We start from the raw sequence: 21,116 nt of genomic DNA, 5'->3' as shown, positions 1-21,116 counted from the left end.
TCTATAAAACTTTTTTTTTTAAAACTTGGGCACTGCAGAGACCACCCCCTACCGAGAAACCCATCAACATTAAATATAAATGTTGGTGGGTTTTATATTTAATGCTGGTGTGCATCAGATATATGGGGGGGGGGGGGGGGGGGGGGGGGGGAGATTGGGAAGGGTAGGGGGAAGGTAGGGCTGATGCTGAGCTACAGGCCAAATTCAAATTTTTGGTCCTCTAGTCTCAATTGATGAGGGTTAATCTGTGTTCTGTATGTGATCCAGGTGAGAGATTCTGCTGGCATATGGTTTGTATGGGATCTGTATCAGTCTGACTTGTCTGTTTTTTTTCCAATGGAACACATATTGCTGTTATGTATGCTCACTGCTGCCTTTTTAAAGGTGCTGTTGGCATTTGTGTGTTCAGAACTGGTGGTGTTAAGGTTTGCAACATAGGTTCCAAGTATGAATGTGGTTTATGTTGATGCAGCACAACTGTTGGGCAGACTATTAAAAATCTGTCATCAAGTGCACTCTAAGGCATTATTTAGGAGTGTCCCAAGAAACACTACTCACACCCATATACATAGTGCCCACCCAAAATGTTAGGTCTGGCTACGCCACTGTATCACACAGTTTTTGAAAACTCATTTTGTGGAGACTTTTGGAACGAGGTGTACTACTATAAACATACATCTTACCTGGACCAAAAGTTAAATTGTTGAATCCTGCATTTGTTTTTAATTTTTTTTAATGTTCAATGAATTGTATGTACGTTTATTACCAACTTTGGGTAAAGGCAGGATACAAATAAAATAAAACACTTTGCAGGGAAGGATAAAAAGGCTCTACCTCTTGTGCTCGCTGTGGGAATCCCAGGAAGATGACAGGTTGCAGGACGCTAAAAGGGAGCTCAGCAAAATCTGGGTAGCCTTCTTACTAGCCAGCTAACTCATAATTGCAAAAAGCATTATCCATAAGCAGGCTAGACTTAACCACAGTTAACACAAAAAAAAGAGAGACTGAAAAGAGCCAGGGAGGTCTGGGCAGAAGGAGCAGCTGAGTGGCTTTTCCACAGCAAGGTAAGGTGGGATGTATGTTGTTGATCCCAAAGATCCAGATTCTAAGTGCAAGCGACCAGGTACCTAAGCAAAGGAGTGTTAAGATTTTCCCCAAAGTTTAGAGTTAGGGAGGAAATAGTTATATAAAAATCCCAAAACTCCTCCTGCATTATAAATTATTCAGTGCACAATACATTGACTACACTTGCTTGAAGTACTTCTGTGGGTGAAGTGTGGTTTTGTTGCAAAAACTGAAGCCTGAGGAGCCCAGCTTAGGAACCACAGAAGAAATGTTAGAGGAACTACCTATTCCTTGGACATTGGGGGAGGGGGAATCTTTCATATTGCACACATTTGAGATCCCCTAAAAACTGTTCTTTTGTTTAAAGATAAAGGTGCATAGACAAGAAGTATTTTTATTCAGGTCAGCTTAGGCCTTGACGTTTTGCCTCCCCTGAGACAGTAGGACCTTTTATTTTGTGGGACCTTTACTTCCCCCTCCCCCCAGCAGCCCACTACCCTCTTCTGTTATGTAATGCCACGGAGTCTGGGACGACCCTCTTTTGTGATTTAAAAAGTCAATTTCTCATTAAAGTACTATTGTGAAAGTACAAAGGAAGAAAACTACAAAATGTTAAACGTTTATTAAATATGTTAATATATTACATTTTACATCTTTACACAATCTCAGGCATAGCGAGACCAAAGCACACTTTCCAAAGATAAATAGTGATAAAAATGTGCCAACTGACATGCCCCCTCCTTTCCAGAGTCCTCCTGCAGGAAGTCTCTTTACCATTTCTCTCCCACTAACAGGAAAGGGGATAGGAGGCAAACAGCTTTTTGCACAACAGCCTATAGAATACACAAGTATTTACCAGTTGTGGTGTTCCAATGTAATCCCAGCTCCTGGGCTAGAATTTTAAGAAAAAGAATTTTGCAAGTGGAATGAGGGGCAAAGCAGAAAGAAAGAGCTGAGTCTATCCAAAAAGAGGCACAACTGGAACCAGAGAAATTCCTGATCTCGCAGCTGTGGGAACAGTCTTTAGCTCAGAGAATAAGTGAGCTGCACTATACAGCTATCTGTTCCACAGTCAGCCTGTGACCCCTTGTGGTGGGAGAGGGGAGGAAAGGATTTCACTTAGCTAGCTCACTGCTGGTTCTCATGCTATACTGTTTCTATATTACCCCAATATGAGTTACTTTTGCTTGCCCCTCTCTCCATGCGTTTTGTGCAAGTCCTCTATATGCATCCCATAGAAACATTGATCACGAGAGTCCCTGCAGATTTTTCCCTGAGACCTGTAAAACCAGGTCCCATCTTATTTCCATTAACACCCCTCCCCCCCCCCCCCCCCCCCCCCCCCATCTACTTCATAGAAAGGTCTTAGGGATTTTTTAAAAACTCCTTATGTGGAAGGATCACCGATTTCCTCCAGCTCTTCTCCATCCCTCACCACCTCAGTTAACAGGCAAGATCTCCCGAGGATCTGGAGAGGTATCCGTCCTTTAGCTGCCATACGGCTCCTATCTTGGTCCAAGGGTGCTGCAGAATCTGTTCCAGAGTAGGACGTTCTGAAGCTTTTGGGGACAGGCACCAGCGGATCAGGTTCTCACAGTCTGAAGATGGAAAGGAAGTGTCAAGTTTCCTGATATGTGCTACTAGCGCCAGACACCAATGCCATACCCTACAGAGACTACTCCAGGGGCGTAGCCACGGGTGGGCCTGGACGGGCCCAGGCCCATCCATTTTGCCTCCAGGCCCGCCCATCCGCATTGCTGTCTCTATCCCTTTTGTCCCACGGAGGCAGCGCTTCCTTCCTGCCCTGTCTTCTCCCGAAGCTCCGCTGCATCGGTCCCTCCCTGCAAGTAGAATCCTCCTTCGCCAGTCGCGCAGCGCTGCCATGCAATTGCACACGCAGCTACGCTCCTCCCCCTGCCGCGTCTATCTGGCCCTCTGTGATGCACTTCCTGTTTAGGGCCAGATGAATGTGGCAGGGGGAGGAGCGAAGCTGCGTGTGCATGGAACGTGGCAGGGGGAGGAGCGAAGCTGCGTGTGCATGGCAGCGCAGCGCGACCGGCGGAGGATTCCACTTGCAGGGAGGGACCGATGCAGCGGAGCTTGGGGAGAAAACAGGGCAGGAAGGAAGCGCTGCCTCCATGGGACAAAAGGGATAGACAGCGCGCGAAGGATGCGGATGGGCGGACCTGGAGGAAAAATGGCTGAGCTGCTGGGACATGGGAAGGAGAGGAGGAAGGGGCTGGAGGGAAGGGAGAGAGCCGCTGGACATGGGAGGATAGGGATTTACAGATTAACTGGCTGTGCTGCAGCTCTGTCTGTACATTTTAGACTTAGCAGCTCTGTCTCTGAATCTCCCCCACAAATTCAAACTTAGTGGGTGTGACCTGATTCTCTGTTAGAGGGGCAGCCTTCTATACCAGTTTTTCTTGAGAAATCCACCTTTTTTTTACAGATTAACTGGCTGTGCTGCAGCTCTGTCTGTACATTTTAGACTTAGCAGCTCTGTCTCTGAATCTCCCCCACAAATTCAAACTTAGTGGGTGTGACCTGATTCTCTGTTAGAGGGGCAGCCTTCTATACCAGTTTTTCTTGAGAAATCCACCTTTTTTTTACAGATTAACTGGCTGTGCTGCAGCTCTGTCTGTACATTTTAGACTTAGATCCCTCCCACCCACCCCTCTACCCACCCACCCCTAGGGTAATAGTTCTTATATACCCTCCCAAGCAACCTAATCTGCCTGCAGATAACTGCTCTGTCTCTGTGTTCAGGCTCTTCACCTCCTTTCCTCCCACAATTTTCAAACATAGTGGGTGTGACTTGTTCTTACTGGGCAGTGCCTACCTGCCTGCTGCCTACCATTCCAGTTTTAAGCCTCTAATCCAGCTCTGCCGTTCTATCTATCGCTTAACACCTCAGTCACTACATATATACCCATAACACCTCAGTTACTACTTATGGCCCCTTTACACATTCTCTTCCTTGCCCTGTCCCTTCCTAATCTTTTTCCCCTCCCCCTACCGCTGTCTACCACTGGAACTCACTGCCCACCCATGTCCTCTCCCATCTTGCTCACTACTGCAATACCCTACTCACCCCCGTCCCTCACTACCTCACCATTTCTCCTGTCCCCCTCCTCCTTCCTAGCTCTCAACCTTCAACACTTCCTTCCTGCCATTAACCCATCCCCATTCCTCCTAAGTGCATCCCGTCTTCGTCGCCTTCGTCGCCCTACCTCCCCCACCCTCCTCCGCACTCTCTTGCTCCTCCTCCTGCTATCCGCAGGAGACATCAATCCCAATCCAGGTCCCCCACACCTGTCCTCGTCCTATCCTTGCAAACGTTTCCGGGATGTCTCCAATCTCATATCTATTCCCCTCCTCCCCCCCTCTTCCCTCCCCTTCTCATGTGCACTGTGGAATGCCCACTCGGTCTGCAACAAACTTCCCTTCACCCACGATCTCTTCATCTCTCATTCCCTTCACCTGCTTGCCCTAACTGAAACCTGGCTCTCCCCTGACGACTCTGCCTCAGTTGCGGCTCTATGCCATGGAGGCTCTCTCTTCTCCCATACTCCCCGCCTAGTTTGCCGTGGAGGAGGCGTCGGGTTACTATTCTCGCCCTCCTGTAGCTTCCAACCCCTCCTCCTACTACAGTCTCACTGCTTCTCATCCTTTGAAGTCCACTCCATCCGTCTATTCTACCCGTTGCCACTCAGAGTGGCAGTCATTTACCGCCCCCCTGATAAATCCCTCCCTTCCTTCCTCACCGACTTCGATGCCTGGCTTTCTGTTTTTCTTGAACCCTCATCTCCATCCCTCATTCTCGGAGACTTCAACATACACGTTGATGACCTGTCCAACTCTCACGCTTCTCAGTTCCTCACTCTAACATCCTCCTTCAACCTCCAGCTATGTTCCACCACCCCTACTCACCATGATGGCCATTGCCTTGACCTCGTCCTCTCCTCTTCCGGCTCACCCTCCAATTTCCACACCTCAGCTCTTCCTGTCTCTGATCATCACCTGATCACCTTCACACTTCTTCACCCTCCCCCTCAGCCCCGCCCAACATTAACCACTACTTCCAGGAATCTCCAGACTATTGACCCTCCCACCTTATCATCTAGTATTTCTAATCTCCTCCCCTCCATCATGTCCTCCGAGTCTGTTGACGAGGCTGTCTCCGCTTACAATGCCACTCTCTCCTCTGCTCTGGACACTCTTGCACCATCCACCTCCCGTCCCACAAGGCGTACTAATCCCCAGCCCTGGCTGACCCCTTGCATCCGTTACCTTCGCTCCTGCGCCCGATCTGCTGAACGCCTCTGGAGGAAATCTCGCACCCATTCAGATTTCCTTCACTACAAATTCATGCTATCCTCCTTCCAGTCCTCACTATTCCTTGCCAAACAGGACTATTACACCCAATTGACTAATTCTCTCAGCTCTAACCCTCGTCGTCTCTTCGCCACCCTTAACTCCCTCCTCAAAGTGCCCTCCGCTCCCACCCCCCCGTCACTCTCTCCTCAATCACTGGCTGACTACTTCCGCGACGAGGTGCAAAAGATCAACCTTGAGTTCACTACCAAGCCACCTCCTCCTCTTCACCCTTCAACCCTCTCCCTCAACCAACCAACCCAGACTTCCTTCTCCTCCTTTCCTGATATCTCCGAGGAGGAAACCGCCCGCCTTCTTTCCTCCTCAAAATGCACCACTTGTTCCTCTGATCCCATCCCCACCAACTTACTTAACACCATCTCTCCTACTATCACCCCCTCCATCTGTCATATCCTCAACCTCTCTCTCTCCACTGCAACTGTCCCCGACACCTTCAAGCATGCTGTAGTCACGCCACTCCTCAAAAAATCATCACTAGACCCTACCTGTCCCTCCAACTACCGCCCCATCTCCCTCCTACCCTTCCTCTCCAAGACACTTGAGCGCGCAGTCCACAGCCGCTGCCTTGATTTTCTCTCCTCTCATGCCATCCTTGATCCGCTTCAATCCGGTTTTCGCCCTCTTCACTCGACAGAAACAGCACTTTCTAAAGTCTGTAATGACCTGTTCCTTGCCAAATCCAGAGGCCACTACTCCATCCTCATCCTCCTGGATCTATCCGCCGCTTTTGACACTGTCAATCATGACTTACTTCTTGCCACACTGTCCTCATTTGGGTTCCAGGGCTCTGTCCTCTCCTGGTTCTCCTCCTATCTCTCCCACCGCACCTTCAAAGTTCACTCTCATGGATCTTCCTCCACCCCCATCCCCTTATCTGTTGGTGTTCCCCAGGGATCGGTCCTTGGACCCCTTCTCTTCTCAATCTACACCTCTTCCCTGGGCTCCCTGATCTCATCTCATGGTTTCCAGTATCATCTCTATGCTGATGACACCCAACTGTATCTCTCCACACCAGACATCACCGCAGAGACCCAGGCAAAGGTATCGGCCTGCTTATCCGACATTGCTGCCTGGATGTCCAACCGCCACCTGAAACTGAACATGTCCAAGACCGAGCTTATCGTCTTTCCACCAAAACCCACTTCTCCTCTTCCTCCACTTTCTATCTCAGTTGATAACACCCTCATCCTCCACGTCTCATCTGCCCGCAACCTCGGAGTCATCTTTGACTCCTCTCTCTCCTTCTCTGCGCATATCCAGCAGATAGCCAAGACCTGTCGCTTCTTCCTCTTTAACATCAGCAAAATTCGCCCTTTCCTCTCTGAACACACCACCCGAACTCTCGTCCACGCTCTCATTACTTCTCGCCTGGACTACTGCAACTTACTCCTCACCGGCCTCCCACTTAGCCATCTATCCCCCCTTCAGTCTGTTCAGAACTCTGCTGCACGTCTCATATTCCGCCAGAACCGATATACTCATATCACCCCTCTCCTCAGGTCACTTCACTGGCTTCCGATCAGATACCGCATTCAATTCAAGCTTCTCCTTCTTACCTACAAATGCACTCAGTCTGCTGCCCCTCACTACCTCTCTACCCTCATCTCCCCTTACGTTCCCGCCCGTAACCTCCGTTCACAGGATAAATCCCTCCTCTCAGTACCCTTCTCCACCACCGCCAACTCCAGGCTCCGCTCATTCTGCCTCACCTCACCCTATGCTTGGAACAACCTTCCTGAACCCTTACGCCAAGCCCCCTCCCTGCCCGTCTTCAAGTCTTTGCTTAAAGCCCACCTCTTCAATGCTGCGTTCGGCACCTAACCCTTACCGTTCAGTGAATCCAGACTGCCCCAATTTGACTGCCCCTATCGGACCGACCGTTCACTTGTCTATTAGATTGTAAGCTCTTTGAGCAGGGACTGTCTCTCTTTGTTAAATTGTACAGCGCTGCGTAACCCTAGTAGCGCTCTAGAAATGTTAAGTAGTAGTAGTAGGATGGAAGGATGCAGAAAGGGGAGAGACTGGAAGGATGTGGAGAGAGAGAGGGGAGACTGAACAGAAAAGGGTAGAGAGATAGAGACACTAGATGGAAGGATCAGGAGAGAGGGTAGATGGGTGGAAGGATGAGGAGAGAAAAAGAGGGAAGACACTGGATGGAAGGGTAGGGAGAAAAAGGAGACGCTGGATGCAAAAGAAAGAGGGAGAGGACAGAGTAGGGAAAGACTGGAGAATAAGAGGGGCATGTGGAGAACAAGGGTGAGGAAAAGATGAAAAGCCATAGGTGGTGAATGGACAGGAAACCCTGGCAAGAGAAAGACGAAGGAAAGCAGAATCTAGAGACTGGGAGCAACACAATGAGAAAAAGTAAATGGCCATACAACAAAGGTAAAGAAAATAATGTTATTTTAATGTAGGATAAAGTAATATGGTACCTGTGTTAAAAGTTTCAGAGACCAATACTTCCTTCCTTAGGTCAGGAGAGGATACCATAACAGCGTTATGCTGGCCTGAGGCAGGAGGTTTTAGCCTCTGAAAGCTCATTGAAAAGGGTGTTAGGCTTTTAAATACATTTTCTGAAACCTGATGCACTGAAAAGCAGCACTTTACCCCTATGGTGACAAATGCAACTGATTAGTGTGACTAAATTTTGCTGGGGAAGGGGGAGAGAGAGAAAATTTTGTGCCCACCCACTTTAGGTTCAGGCCCATCCAAAATTGGCAGTCTGGCTACGCCACTGGGCTACTCACCTATAAACAGCACCAGACTGTCATAATACTGCTTCCCCACCTCCTCCATTCACTCATCCACAAAAGGAAGAATTACATTATTCATTTTAGTTTAGGGGCACCAACCAAATGTTCTTGGTTTTAGGACTAGCTGATATGGCCCTGGTTTTGCTCATTGCCTTAAATTCCAAATTTCCCTAATAGCAGCAGAGCCCCAGCTGATGCATGTATGGAGAAGATAGGAAAGCGAGACTGGCTCAGCCCTGTCCTGAGAACATGGATGTACTTGGAGATACTATTTATTCTTATCTTTGGTCATTCTGATACTATGCTGTTAAAAAGTTGTAAGTTGTTAAACTGCTGTACACTGCCTTGGAATACAAAAAAGGGCCCCAGAACTGGAACAATGGTACAATCTTTAATGGACTGTACCTGACACGGGACATGTTTCAGCACCTAACAGTGCCTGCCTCAGGGGTCAAAGCCAATTTCCTAAAGGTTAAAAAGAACCAAATTGTCCTTGTATTAAAATTGCCCGGTTTTCTAGCAGATTGCACCAAACGCTTCAAACCGCTGTGGAAGGGAACTGCAGCGCCAGCGGCCTGACCTCAGTGCCGGGCCCCCCCGCTGGAGGCCCGAGGAATTTTGTCCCCCCCTGCCCCCCCTCTCAGTGGCCCTGTGGCTACATGGTGTCCGGGGGGGGAGGGGGGGGGGGTAGCAGCAGCGGTCCTGCCCTGGGTCTGGCTCGGTCTCTCAGCAGCCCTGACACCAGGATGCATTTTGGGAGTTCTGGCACGGCAAATCATGCCGGTGTGACTTAAGCTGAACAAGGCCCATCTGCTTGGAAGATTAAAAAAAAAAAAAAAACCCCACCCAGAACTAGAGTCTTAAATCAATGCCTAATAGATCAGCTGAGAACTCCATGTGAGATGATGCAACCTATCGTTGCTGTGCCAATCCCACCTACCTGTTGAGACCGGGGTCCGGAAGCAGAGTTGTGCCTGCTGGATCTCCTCATCCTGCTCAAAGGGGATATCCCCACACACCATGTCATATAGAAGAATCCCCAGGGACCAGACAGCAGCTGTGCGCGCATGGTAACGGCGGAACGTGATCCACTCTGGGGGGCTGTACACACGTGTGCCTGCAATGGGGAGAGAAAAGACAAAAGAGGAAGCAGGGAGTTGAGAGACCAACAGCTACAATTCAGTTATTAGCCAGAAACTGACCAGGACAGACAAGCACCTCAAGATCATAGTTCTGTTGCTCCCATCCTCTTGTTTTATACAAGACTCATTTTCTGTTCTCTTTATGAATTCAGAACTAATCAGTTCTCCTTAAACTGGAGCCACCTGGCCACCTCTATGCAGACAAAGGGAGGCAGCAAAAGGGCTCAGGGCCGCCGAGGGGGGGGGGGGGGGGGGGGGAGAATTCCCCAGGCCTGGCATCTCTCTCTTGACGGGACCCAGGTGATCGTGTCCCGACAGGAGCAGGGGAGAGAAAACTCTGGCGCCGGGCCCCCGTCCAGCGCTGCTCTTTGCTCTACCTCTATCGCTGTGCTGAGTGGCTGCTTTTCTCCTCAGGCGCATGCGTGACGAGAGAGAGAGAGAGAGAAAAAAAAAAAAAAAAACAGCCGCAGGGGCAGGACAGGCATGGAGTGAAGAGCAGAGCTGGATTCTTCCGCTGACAGGGCCTCAGGATCCCCGCCAGCCCCAAGATATTTGAATTGTGGCAGCAATCCTGAGGGGGGGGGGGGGGGGACTGAGACCCTGCCCCGGCTCCTCAGTGGCCCTGGAGGGGCTGTTACATTAGTTATAGCAGCTGACATAATGCCAAGTTCCAATGCATTAGGGATGTGTCACACTCACCTGAAGGCTCTGTCTCCGTGAGCAGCATGAGAATCAAGCTGAAGAGCAAAGCCAAATGGCCCAAACAGTAGGAAAAAAAAAACTGAACACACCTTCCTGTGTGCTGCCTCCCCTGCACCTACATGTGCTGTAAAACCTATGCATACACTTAACCACCAAGCAAATTCCTTCCAAAATTGGTCTATTGCCTCCTCTGTTTATCTCTAAAGACACGGAAAAGATAAAAGTATATTTTATACTGCTTTTGCTTTCTCATTTACAAGAGCCATACTAATTTATCAACCGATACTTAAAAAAAACTAAATGTTTGAAAATTCTCACTCTTTGGATGGTTTACTCTTGGCATCTCTATCTTCCTGGTTATCAGCAACAAGGAAAGGGAAGTACTGGCCCAGGGTGAATTCCCAACAGTGTTCAGTTCCTGGTTTTCGTGCCCAAGGGGAAGCACAGAAAGCCAGGGTGGCCAGAACATTTTAGTTCTCAAATTCTCTGCATACCTGCTTCCTATCTTCCTTATTTCTCTGCTCCTGACTCTCAAGAAACCACCCACTGGTTGTGATCTCCAGGTTCTACCACCCCAGGCACAGACAATGTTACAAAAATACTAAGTTATGTTATGCTGGGAGAAGGGCTGAAGTAGCACTGCCACAGATAACAGAAAGAGTCAGTACTGGCTGCGGTGTGCTTTGCTGGTGGATAATGCTGGTAGCTGCAACAGGTCCCTCTTGTGGCCCACAGCATGAGTCACAGCCACTTTGAAGAAGCTATTGTTTTATGCAATGTGCCATTTGGTCACTAGATGTCACCATCAGGCCATCACTTGCTTCTCTCATCAAGTTTACAGGAGGCTGCTGAAATCCTTTATGCCAAAAATGCCACAACCCCTCACCCATCCTTACCCTCAAACTCTGTGTATATACCCTCCTTAAGGGTAGCACCAGAGCCAAAGTCGATGAGCTTCAAGTCACCAGTACTCAGATTCAGCAGCAGGTTCTCATCCTTGATGTCACGATGCACCACTCCCCGTGAGTGGCAGTGCCGTACCGCCTCCAGCACCTGCAGCAAGAAGCCCCGGGCCAGCTCTTCTGGCAGTGGGCCCCGCTCCGTGATGAAATCAAAGAGATCCTGGGCTGATTCTGGCCTCTCCAGGACCAGGAAAAAGCCATCGGAGGTCTCATGCCAGTCCAGGAGGCAAATCACCCCTTTGTGTCCCCCGCCTGCACACACCTTCTTCATCAGTGCAATCTCCAGAGGCACTCGAGAGCCACCAGGCTGCGTAGAGAGGAGAAAAGGCTCAGCTACTAATACCTGGAGGTGGGTGTAAAGATTCACCTGTTGATCATAAACACTAAATATTTTATAGATCAGATATTTCCTCCTCAAAGCTTAGTATGACTAAGCCAGACTACATGTGAGAAAATTTTCTTCACTATAAGGGCCTTTAATTCAGGATGATTTTATGGCACCTGTAATATGAAGAGGATACAGAAGAGCCATCAGTAAGCAGAGCCTCCTGAACAACCCACTGGGCTATGTGGGGGGGTGGGGGGGGGGTCAATATTTTACAAGGTAACTGATCTCATAGTAAGAAGCACGGTAATAAAGGTGTCTGGAAATGGATATTGAGGACACTCAGAGCAAGTGTGGAGCCAACTCAGGGGAGATGAGGCGGCAGGTTTATGGACCCCATACTTCTCCATATTTACATTTTAATTTTAAGCTGCTGCTAACATCCAAATTAATGCACAGAAAGCAATAACTGAAATGCATGACTTGAAACCAAAAGGAGAAAGGTGTCCATGCTCACTCCAGTCACATGTCATGAGATGGTGATAAGACATACATAACAGCTCTTACTAGTCTGTGCTTACTAATACAAAAACATACATACACACTCACCAGCTGTGCCCAATCTACCACACGGCTCCTACAAACATGTTTTATGGCCACCTGAAAAAAAACACACACACACCATGTAAAACAAAACTTGCCAGACAAATGCCCTGTTCCTAAAGCTCAACATATAGCTGCATGCTTAAATCTTGCTCAGATAACAGCTGCTGCAGTTCCAGAAGTGTTACCCTGGGCAGTGGCATAGTGAGGGGGGCTGCCACCCGGGGCAGGGCGGTTCGCCGTTGCACCCCCCCCCCCCGGGTGCAGCACGATGACATACCCCCCCTCGACCCAGTGCCCACCCTCTTCCGTCCAACCAGCTCCCTACCTTTAAAAAAATATCGGAATCCGAAGCGATGCGCAGCGCCTCATGCCTGCACGTAAAAGAAATGTGCACCGTCTCATCGGGCCTTCCCTCGCTCTGTCTGTCCCGCCCGCCGCTGACGCAACTTCTTATTTCCGCAAGGGCGGGACAGAGTGAGAGAAGGCCCAATGAGACGCTGCACATTTTTCTTTTACGTGCAGGCACAAGGCGCTGCGCCTCGCTTCGGATTCTGATATTTTTTTAAAGGTAGGGGGAGCTGGTTGGACGGAGGAGGGTGGGCACGGGGGGGGGGGGGGGTGTCGATGCGCCGAGGGGGGGGGGAGCTGGCAGGGATAACACCCCCCCCCCCGAGCTGACACCCGGGGCGGACCGCCCCTCCCTTGCTACGCCACTGACCCTGGGGATATCTTTCAGTGTATTTCTATTTAAAATAAGTTTGGAGACTGGTCTGTTCACCTTGTCCTGTGCCAGTATCTCACCTGTAGTCCATCTGTCACCCTGTGCCCTGTATACACGGTGCCAAAGCCCCCTCTGCCCAGCACAGAACCCAGCTGATACAGCTTCTCAAAGGCTTCTTTATCCTTTCCTGGGAAAAGAGTCATTCACAAGAGCACAGGGTTACACAACAAACTCATAAGTCACGTCTCAAGTATTAACACACACAGGGAAGTACATTACATACCCTATGGATGCTGTGGAAGCAAAAACTAGATCCAGGTTCATTGTGAAATTAGATTGGGAAACAGGCCAGTCACAGGCTTTATACCTTGATGGTTAACAAACAGGCATGATGAACAAGAGACTCTTCCCTGTTTTTCTCAACTTGCTTCAATACCATCAGAGACACAGAAACATCTAGTGCTAAGGGAGCAGTGTAACTCCTGGATTCTGGGTGGGCCAGTATACCCTTTTCTGAACTAACATTTGAATTGTCAGAATTAATGCATACATGGGCTTTTGAGATTAGTCTATAAGAATAGCTACCCAACTGAAAAATCATATAAACAGGGTAGCAGAACATCTTTTGTAGTTTTAAATGTTATTTAAAACTTCTTATAAACCATCCACAAGCCCCAAAGCTATCAGTGTACAATCAAGTGCAATATCCAGTCTTGTCGCCCACCCCCATCTCTAGGTGCAGATGCTTTGTTGAGAAAAACATTGGTGGAATCATGGCCCTTGTATATCATAAAACCTTTTGCACAATAGTACATTATTTTGAAAAAATGGGGGATTTATAAACATGATTTTCTTAAAATCTACCCACATATCAGTAGACAAAGAAAATCTTGTATACCACAGGCAACAGAATGGGGTGGGCCACATCAAAGATTCCGAAGAGTTCCCAAAACAAACAGCCAAAAATAAAAGGCAAGAAAGTCATCACACACAAATCTATAGTCAACCTCCAGAGGCTGATGAGTGGCAGGAAGAGAAACAAGCCTTTCCATCAAGCTGGGAAGCTCTGTACTTCATCATAAGTCATCTAAGCTTGTACTACAGCTCGCCGTCCAAACAGTAGATAGAAACTTGCACAAAACTTTTTTTTTTTTTTTTAGCATAGCCAGCAGTATTATAAATCGTTCAAGAGATCGAAGTATTCGTTTAAGTATTAAGAGGAGCGGGGAAGGAGGAACTGCAACATTCGGGTACTTGTGTGTGTGTGTGTGTGTGTGTGTGTGTGTGGGGGGGGGGGGGGGGATAAGCATTAAAGCTTTTCTCCCTAACGCCAGGTATTTGTTGGTGTTCACACACCGGTTTACAGTTTACACAGAACCCTGACTTGTAAGAGAAAAAGAATCCATCATGCACACATACGAGCCCGACTTCAACATGTACAGCCCGTAATTAACTCAGCAAGAAATGAGAAAAGTAAATGCCAGGCCATTATGTACACACATATGGGTCTCTTCAATTTATTTCGGAAGCACCCATCGCATTTAGAACCATAAAAAAGAGGCATGAGATTAAAAGCAGCAGACTAAACAGCATAGACAATGCACTATCAATAGAATAAATACAACTCAACCGACGTCAGCAAATAAACACACGCCTTGTTGCTAAACATCTCGTTACCTGGAGATGAGCAGAAAGCCTCAATGGTCTTGGTTAACATATCCACTTATCCAGGCAGCAAGTGAAGCGTTGTAGATCCAGTAAAGCCTAGGAAAGAGGATTATGTGGATTCTGTTACCCACCTTGGATAAAGGTGGGATATAAATGTAGTAAATAAATAAATAAATACAGACAGACTCCCCTCTTCTTACAGCAGCTTTAGCTTGTCATTGCCAAAACACTTCCCGGAACGCAAACTGCACGTTTGAAAAAGAAAGGAAAAAAAACAGCGCATACATAATAACCGAACAAGAAGCAGGAAGGTTTGTTGCTGTTAAATATTAAGAACGTAGCTCAGTAGCCACTATTCCTATACAACCTCCAATTAACACGCGTCGCACACAAATCTACAACTACAGCTCGAGACAGACTTAAGAATGAAGCAGCCCCACCCATAGAGTTTACACCGCGACCAATGAGGACGCGGCTCCAGCCTTCCATCCGTTCCCCTGGCCCTCCCCTAGCTACAACCTGTGCACAATAACAACAAGCCTGCGCTGGCTTTGGTAGGCAAACAAGGCATTCTCCTTCATAGCCAATGGTGGCGCTGCTATGCAAATCGCTCTCGTCTGGGGCTCCTTCAGAATCGATTCAAATTTCTTGGGCAGAAGTAACTCTGGGTCTAATTTGACACTGATCTTTCCACCCTTGTTGTCCTTTGTAAACCATTCTGTACTCTATTTGGGGATATTACGGTATATAAAACCCAGATTAGATTAGTTCCAAACTCCCCACACCCACAGAGCATTTTCCCGGGAACCTGAGCTCTAATTCCTCAGAACAGAAATACTGTTGTAGTGTATTTTTTCGGCTTCTTTTATCTTACAATTATTTAATTCAATCCTATATTTAATCAATTGTCAACCTAGAGTTCTTGCATTGATTACTGCAATACAGATTACTGTGGTATTATCTATATAAATAATTCTCACCTGCAACATTCTGAAGCTCACTCTGTGGGAGGGAAACACTGAAGCCCTGCACTGTCAGCAACACTCACTCTCACTCATGCACCACTCACTCTCACTCATAGACCCGCCCTCAGTCATGCCCCATCCGCACATAATTCACAACCCCAGTGTTCTAAATGAAGCCTCAACCGGAAGTGAGGCATCGAGATATCCTTTTTGCCCATGACTGTGTGCCCCGCCCTCGTGTCATAACGTGATGATGACGAGGGCGGAGCACTGACACTCCACGAAACGCGATCTCCCCCTGCCCCTCGGTGGCCATTTTTCGTACGGAACCCGCATCACGGAGCGGACAGGTGCGTGGAGGGGGGTTGGGGGACAGCTGGGTCGCTGACGATGGGTAGCTGCAGGGGGGCCCGGGGGACAGGAGGCTCGCTGGACACCGGAATCAGTGGGGCCGACGCAGCTCCGAGTGACATGCACTCGGGGCGGATCGGCCCTCCCGCAGGTAAGAATGCGGTCCGGGGGGGGTTTGCTCTGGAGGTGGGGTGCGCCGCAGAGGGGGGGGGTCACGCCGTGCTGCACCCGGGGGGGGGGGGGGTGCACAGCGGCGACCCGCCCCGGGTGTCACATATATATATATATATATATAAAAGATGCAGCTGCAAAGACTTTACTTCCCCCCTTCCCTCTGGAAAACTACTGAGAACATAAACTAGCTGGGTGGATACCTAAGGCCATCAACACCTCTCCAAAGACAGCAGCACCTAACAAAAGACTATACCTCCACCTATTCTCAGACAAAGACTAAGCCCATCTAAGCTCAATCACCCTCAGACAATGGACCAGCAGATGTCCCTTTCCAAAGACAGCTATCCTAGAGACTGCAGTAACAAAAGACTACACCTCCACCTATTTTCAGACAAAGACTAAGCCCATCTAAGCTCAATCACTCTCAGACAATGGACCAGCAGATGTCCAGGCAGAAAGTCTTATGATGTCATTGAACATGTGACCTGTTACCATGCTCCATCTCAAAACTAGATGAAACCAGATTTCAGCTATCCCTGAGGTTTCATTGGATCAAGCACACCCCATCTGACCTCAGCCTATATAAAAAGCCAGTTACTAAAAATAGATGAGACCATTTTTACTGGAAAAGGAGCTGCTGTGAACCTGCTGCTGGAACTAGCTTTCTCTTCCTCTGGACACTGGGCTCATGGATTCCTGACTGATCGCTCTCTCTTTGGACCTGCCTCCTGACTCTCTGCTGGACATTACCCGCATCCTGACAAGACTTCTCTCCAAGCTCCAGCAACCAACTTTGCAGCAAAGACTTCTACAGCAGAGAAGATTTCCCCAGCAACTTCTATCAAGTGAGTCACTATATCCAGCATAATTTGTAAATCAGACTTGATATCTTGAAGCACATTTCCGCTTGTGATAAGTTTCTTAAAAACTACCTCTCTCTTGTAACATTATTACATTACTTGTATTGTAAATAAACCTTTTTAAAGTTGAATATATGGTCTTTTATGTTCCGAGCACATGTCCTTAAACCTTACAGTGCAGGTTAATGTAATTTAACAAATATAATATTTAATTCCCCTTTTTCTTTCATATGCTTATCTTATTACCTTATAGGTAATTGGTGGAGAATAGAATCAAAATATATATTATTTCTTACAGAGGGGGCGGAGAAATGGGCGGGTATAGAATGATTGACAGCATGACACAAGCAGCGCGCACCACTGTGCACTGTGGGTCTTACCACAGATGATTTTAAAGCAGAGGCTTGTTTGTAGCAGACCTGATTACCCAGAAAACCGCAATGGTAAATGTCAGTAATGTCATGGTAAAGGATGGCAGTAACGGAATTTTTGGCCATATGAATGGGACAGGAAACAGCGCATAGGTGAGTGAGCACACGCCAATGCCGGGAGGTTTTGTGCTAGAGCTCAAGGCCCAATTGCACATATCTTTCAGCCAATAAAAGGTCTCTGTTACCTTATGCTTAGAAGGATAACATGGTTGGTTTGTATTGCCCTGTGTGTGGGGACATTGCAGAGAGTGAACATAAGAACATAAGAGTAGCCATACTGTGTCAGACCAATGGCCCATCTAGCCCAGTATCCTGTTTTCCAAACAGTGACCAAGCCAGGTTACAAGTACCTGGCAGAAACCCAATTAGCAGCAACATTACCTGCTACCAATCCTGGGGCAAGCGGTTGCTTCCCCATGTCTGCCTCAATAGCAGACTATGGAGTTTTCCTCCAGGAATTTGTCCAAACCTTTTTTAAACCCCGATACGCTAACCGCTACATCCTCTGGCAAAGAGTTTCAGAGCTTAACTATTTGTTGAGTGAAAAAATATTTCCTCCTCTTTGTTTTAAAAGTATTTCCATGTAACTTCCTCGAGTGTCCCCTAGTCTTTGTACTTTTGGAACAAGTAAAAAATCGACTTCTACTGCACTCAGGATTTTGTAGACCAGTCATATCTCCCCTCATCCGTCTCTTTTTCAAGCTGAAGAGCCCTAACCTCTTTAGCCTTTCCTCATACAAGAGAAGTTCTATGCCCTTTATCATTTTGGTTGCTCTTCTTCGAAACTTTTCTAACTCCGCTATATCTTTTTGAGATATGGCAACTAGATCTGAACGCAATACTCAAGGTATGGTCACACCATGGAGCGATACAAAGGCATTATAGTATTTTTGGTCTTATTCATCATCTCTTTCCTAATAATTCCTGACATCCTACTTGCCTTTTTGACTGCCACTGCACACTGGGCAGAAGATTCAGACTATTATTTATAATGACACCTAGATCTTTTTCTTGAGTGCTGACCCCCAAAGTGGACCCTAGCATCAGGTAACTATGATTCGGGTTATTCTTTCTAATGTGCATCAACTTCCATTTATCCACATTAAATTTCATCTGCCACTTGGATGCCCAGTCTTCCAGTTTCCTAAGGTCTTCCTGCAATATTTCACAGTCCACAAGTGTTTTAACAACCTTGAATAGCTTTGTATCATCTGCAAATTTAACCACCTCACTGGTCGTTCTGATTTCCATATCATTTATAAATATGTTAAATAGCATCAATCCCAGTACAGATCCCTGTGGCACTTCACTGTTCACTCTCCTCCATTGAGAAAAATGACCATTTAACCCTACCCTCTGTTTTCTGTCCAATAACCAATTCCTAATCCACACCAGACCATTGCCTCCTATCCCATGACTCTTTAATTTTCTCAGGAGTCTGTCATGAGGAACTTTATCAAAAGCTTTCTGAAAATCTAGATACAGTACATCAACTGGCTCACCTTTATCCACATGTTTATTCACGCCTTCAAAGAAATGAAGCAAATTGATGAGGCAAGACTTCCCTTGACTGAATCCATGCTGACTGTCCCATTAAACCATGTTTGTCTATGTGTTCTTAATTTTATTCTTTATAATAGTTTCCACTATTTTGCCCGGCACTGATGTCAGGCTTACTGGTCTGTAATTTCCCGGATCACCCCTAGAACCCTTTTTAAAAATCGGTGTCACATTCACCACCCTCCAATCTTCAGGTACTATAGATGATTTTAATGGTAGGTTACATAATACTAACAGTAGATCAATTTCATGCTTGAGTTCTTTGAGTACCCTTGACCGTATACCATCCGGTCCAGGTGATTTACTACTCTTTGTCAATTTGGCTCAGTACATCTTCCAGGTTCACTGAGATTTCTTTCAGTTCCTCCACATCATCATCCTTGAAAACCATTTCTGGTACAGGCAGATCTCTTACATCTCCTTCTGTAAAGACTGGAACAAAGAATTCATTCAGTTTCTCTGCTCTGGCCTTGTCCTCCCTAAGTGCCCCTTTTGCTCCTTCATTATTCCCTCACAGGCTTTCTGCTTCTGATGTACCTGAAAAAGTTGTTAATGTGAGTTTTAGTCTCTGCAGCAAGTTCCCCTTCATATTCTCTTTTAGCCATCTTTATAAATGCTTTGCATCTGACTTGGCAGTGCTTATGTTGCTTCTTATTTTTTTCATTTGGGTCCTTTTTCCATTCTCTGAAGGACAGTCTTTTGACTGTAATAGTCTCTTATACTTCTCCTTTTAACCATGCTGTCGTTTTCTCTTCTTTCCACCTTTGCAAATATATGGAATGCATCTGGACTGGGCTTCCAAGATGGTATTTTTGAATATCATCCCACCTGATTTAGTGTCCTAACCTTAGCAGCCAATCCTTTTAGTTTCTTTTTAACTATTTTCCTCATTTTATTATAGTCACCCTTTCGAAAATTAAATGCAGATACAGTAGATTTCCTTTGCGGGTTCATTCCAGGTAGAAGCTCAAGCTTGATCATGTTATGATCACTGTTTCCCAGGGAACCCAACACCATCACCTCTTGCTCTATGCCCTGCATGCCACCAAGAAGGACTAGATCCAAAATGGCTCCCCCTCTCATCAGTTTCTGGACCAGTTCCTCCAAGAAGCAGTCGTTTATTACATCTAGAAATTTTATCTCCCTGGCATTCCCTGATGTAACACTTATCCAATCAATATTGGGGTAATTGAAATCACCACAATTCTGAAGATTCTACAATGACTCAAGTGTTCAAGGGTAAATATAGACTCCCAATTATGAAAGTTGGAGGAGAAAAAAGACCTCAGTGAAACCGGACACTCCTCTTTTTAAAGGACACGCCTTTTAGTTAGAGAGGGGACCTCCTTAATCATCAGTCTCAAAAAAACTCCACATAAACTCCTTTCATACTGTGTATGCCATAGCACCCTTTCAAACACTCATATCTGAAGACAATACAACATAACGAAAAAAAAAGTTACTTAGTTTGGATGGTGAAATGAACTTAATCTTCTTCCACGTATCCGTGCATAATCTTGCTTAATCCTTTTTTACACTCTCATCGATTCCCAACAGGGAAGCCCAGTTTTGCCACGAAATGGCTGGTCAGGGGAAAGTATTTCAAAAGCACCTCCAAGTAACTAACATGCCTTCAATGCGTCCTCTGGCATCCAACATGAAATTTCATGTTGGATGCCAGAGGACGCATTGAAGGTGTTAGGAAATGCTGTGCAATTCCAAACCCAACACAGACTGGATGGATCATGTAGGTCTTTATGTGCCAACATTTATTTGTTTATTTATTTTAAAACATTTATTCAGCACTATCCACTGTTCTAGGCGGATTACAAGTTTACATACATAAAATTATACACTACACATAGATTAAAACACAATCCACTATGGGGCACTTTTACTAAGCCACGTAAGGCTCTATGCATGCCCAACGCATGCCAAAATGCAGTTACCGCCCGGCTACCGCGTGGCTCTTGCAGTAATTTCATTTTTGATGTGCATCCGATATGTGCGGCCAAAAATAATTTTTATTTTCGGATGCGTGTATCGGACATGCGTCAAGTGGCACTTGGTGCATGTAGGTCATTACCGTCTGGTTACTGCGTGAGACTTTACTGCTAGATCAATGGCTGACGGTAAGGTTGCAGGCCCAAAATGGATGTGCAGCAGTTTTGATTTTGTTGCACGCCCATTTTCGGCAAAAATTTTAAAAAGGCATTTTTTTCAAGTGCGCCCAAAACCCGCGTCTGCACTACCTTAGTAAAAGGACCTCTATGTGATGTATCTTTCACCTATTATACAGACATCACTGCAGATATTTTTTCATATGAACAAGCTGGAATGACCCATATTCTTCAACAAATAACAACGTCTAAAGTTCTATCTTAAAATCTCTCAAAACCTTAATATCTCTGCTTTGTTTTGGGATTTTATTCC

At 46.7% G+C, this 21,116-nt stretch overlaps 1 protein-coding gene across 1 annotated transcript; it reads right to left on the bottom strand.

Moving 5' to 3' along the window:
• Positions 1–2,446: 2,446 nt before the first annotated feature.
• On the bottom strand, positions 2,447–14,761 carry PIM2 (Pim-2 proto-oncogene, serine/threonine kinase). Its single transcript, XM_030194012.1, has 6 exons — positions 14,352–14,761; positions 12,755–12,861; positions 11,957–12,007; positions 10,957–11,329; positions 9,157–9,333; positions 2,447–2,663 (listed from the first exon to the last, which is right to left on the bottom strand). Exons 1-6 carry the CDS (start codon positions 14,389–14,391, stop codon positions 2,509–2,511), a joined length of 903 nt encoding a protein of 300 aa, XP_030049872.1. The 5' UTR covers positions 14,392–14,761; the 3' UTR covers positions 2,447–2,508.
• Positions 14,762–21,116: the final 6,355 nt, after the last annotated feature.

Source organism: Microcaecilia unicolor, chromosome 2, assembly GCF_901765095.1.
Source record: "Microcaecilia unicolor chromosome 2, aMicUni1.1, whole genome shotgun sequence".
In the NCBI taxonomy this organism is placed as follows: domain Eukaryota; kingdom Metazoa; phylum Chordata; class Amphibia; order Gymnophiona; family Siphonopidae; genus Microcaecilia; species Microcaecilia unicolor.
Note: the sequence above shows the minus strand (reverse complement) of the source record. Positions and strands in the feature narration are given on the sequence as shown.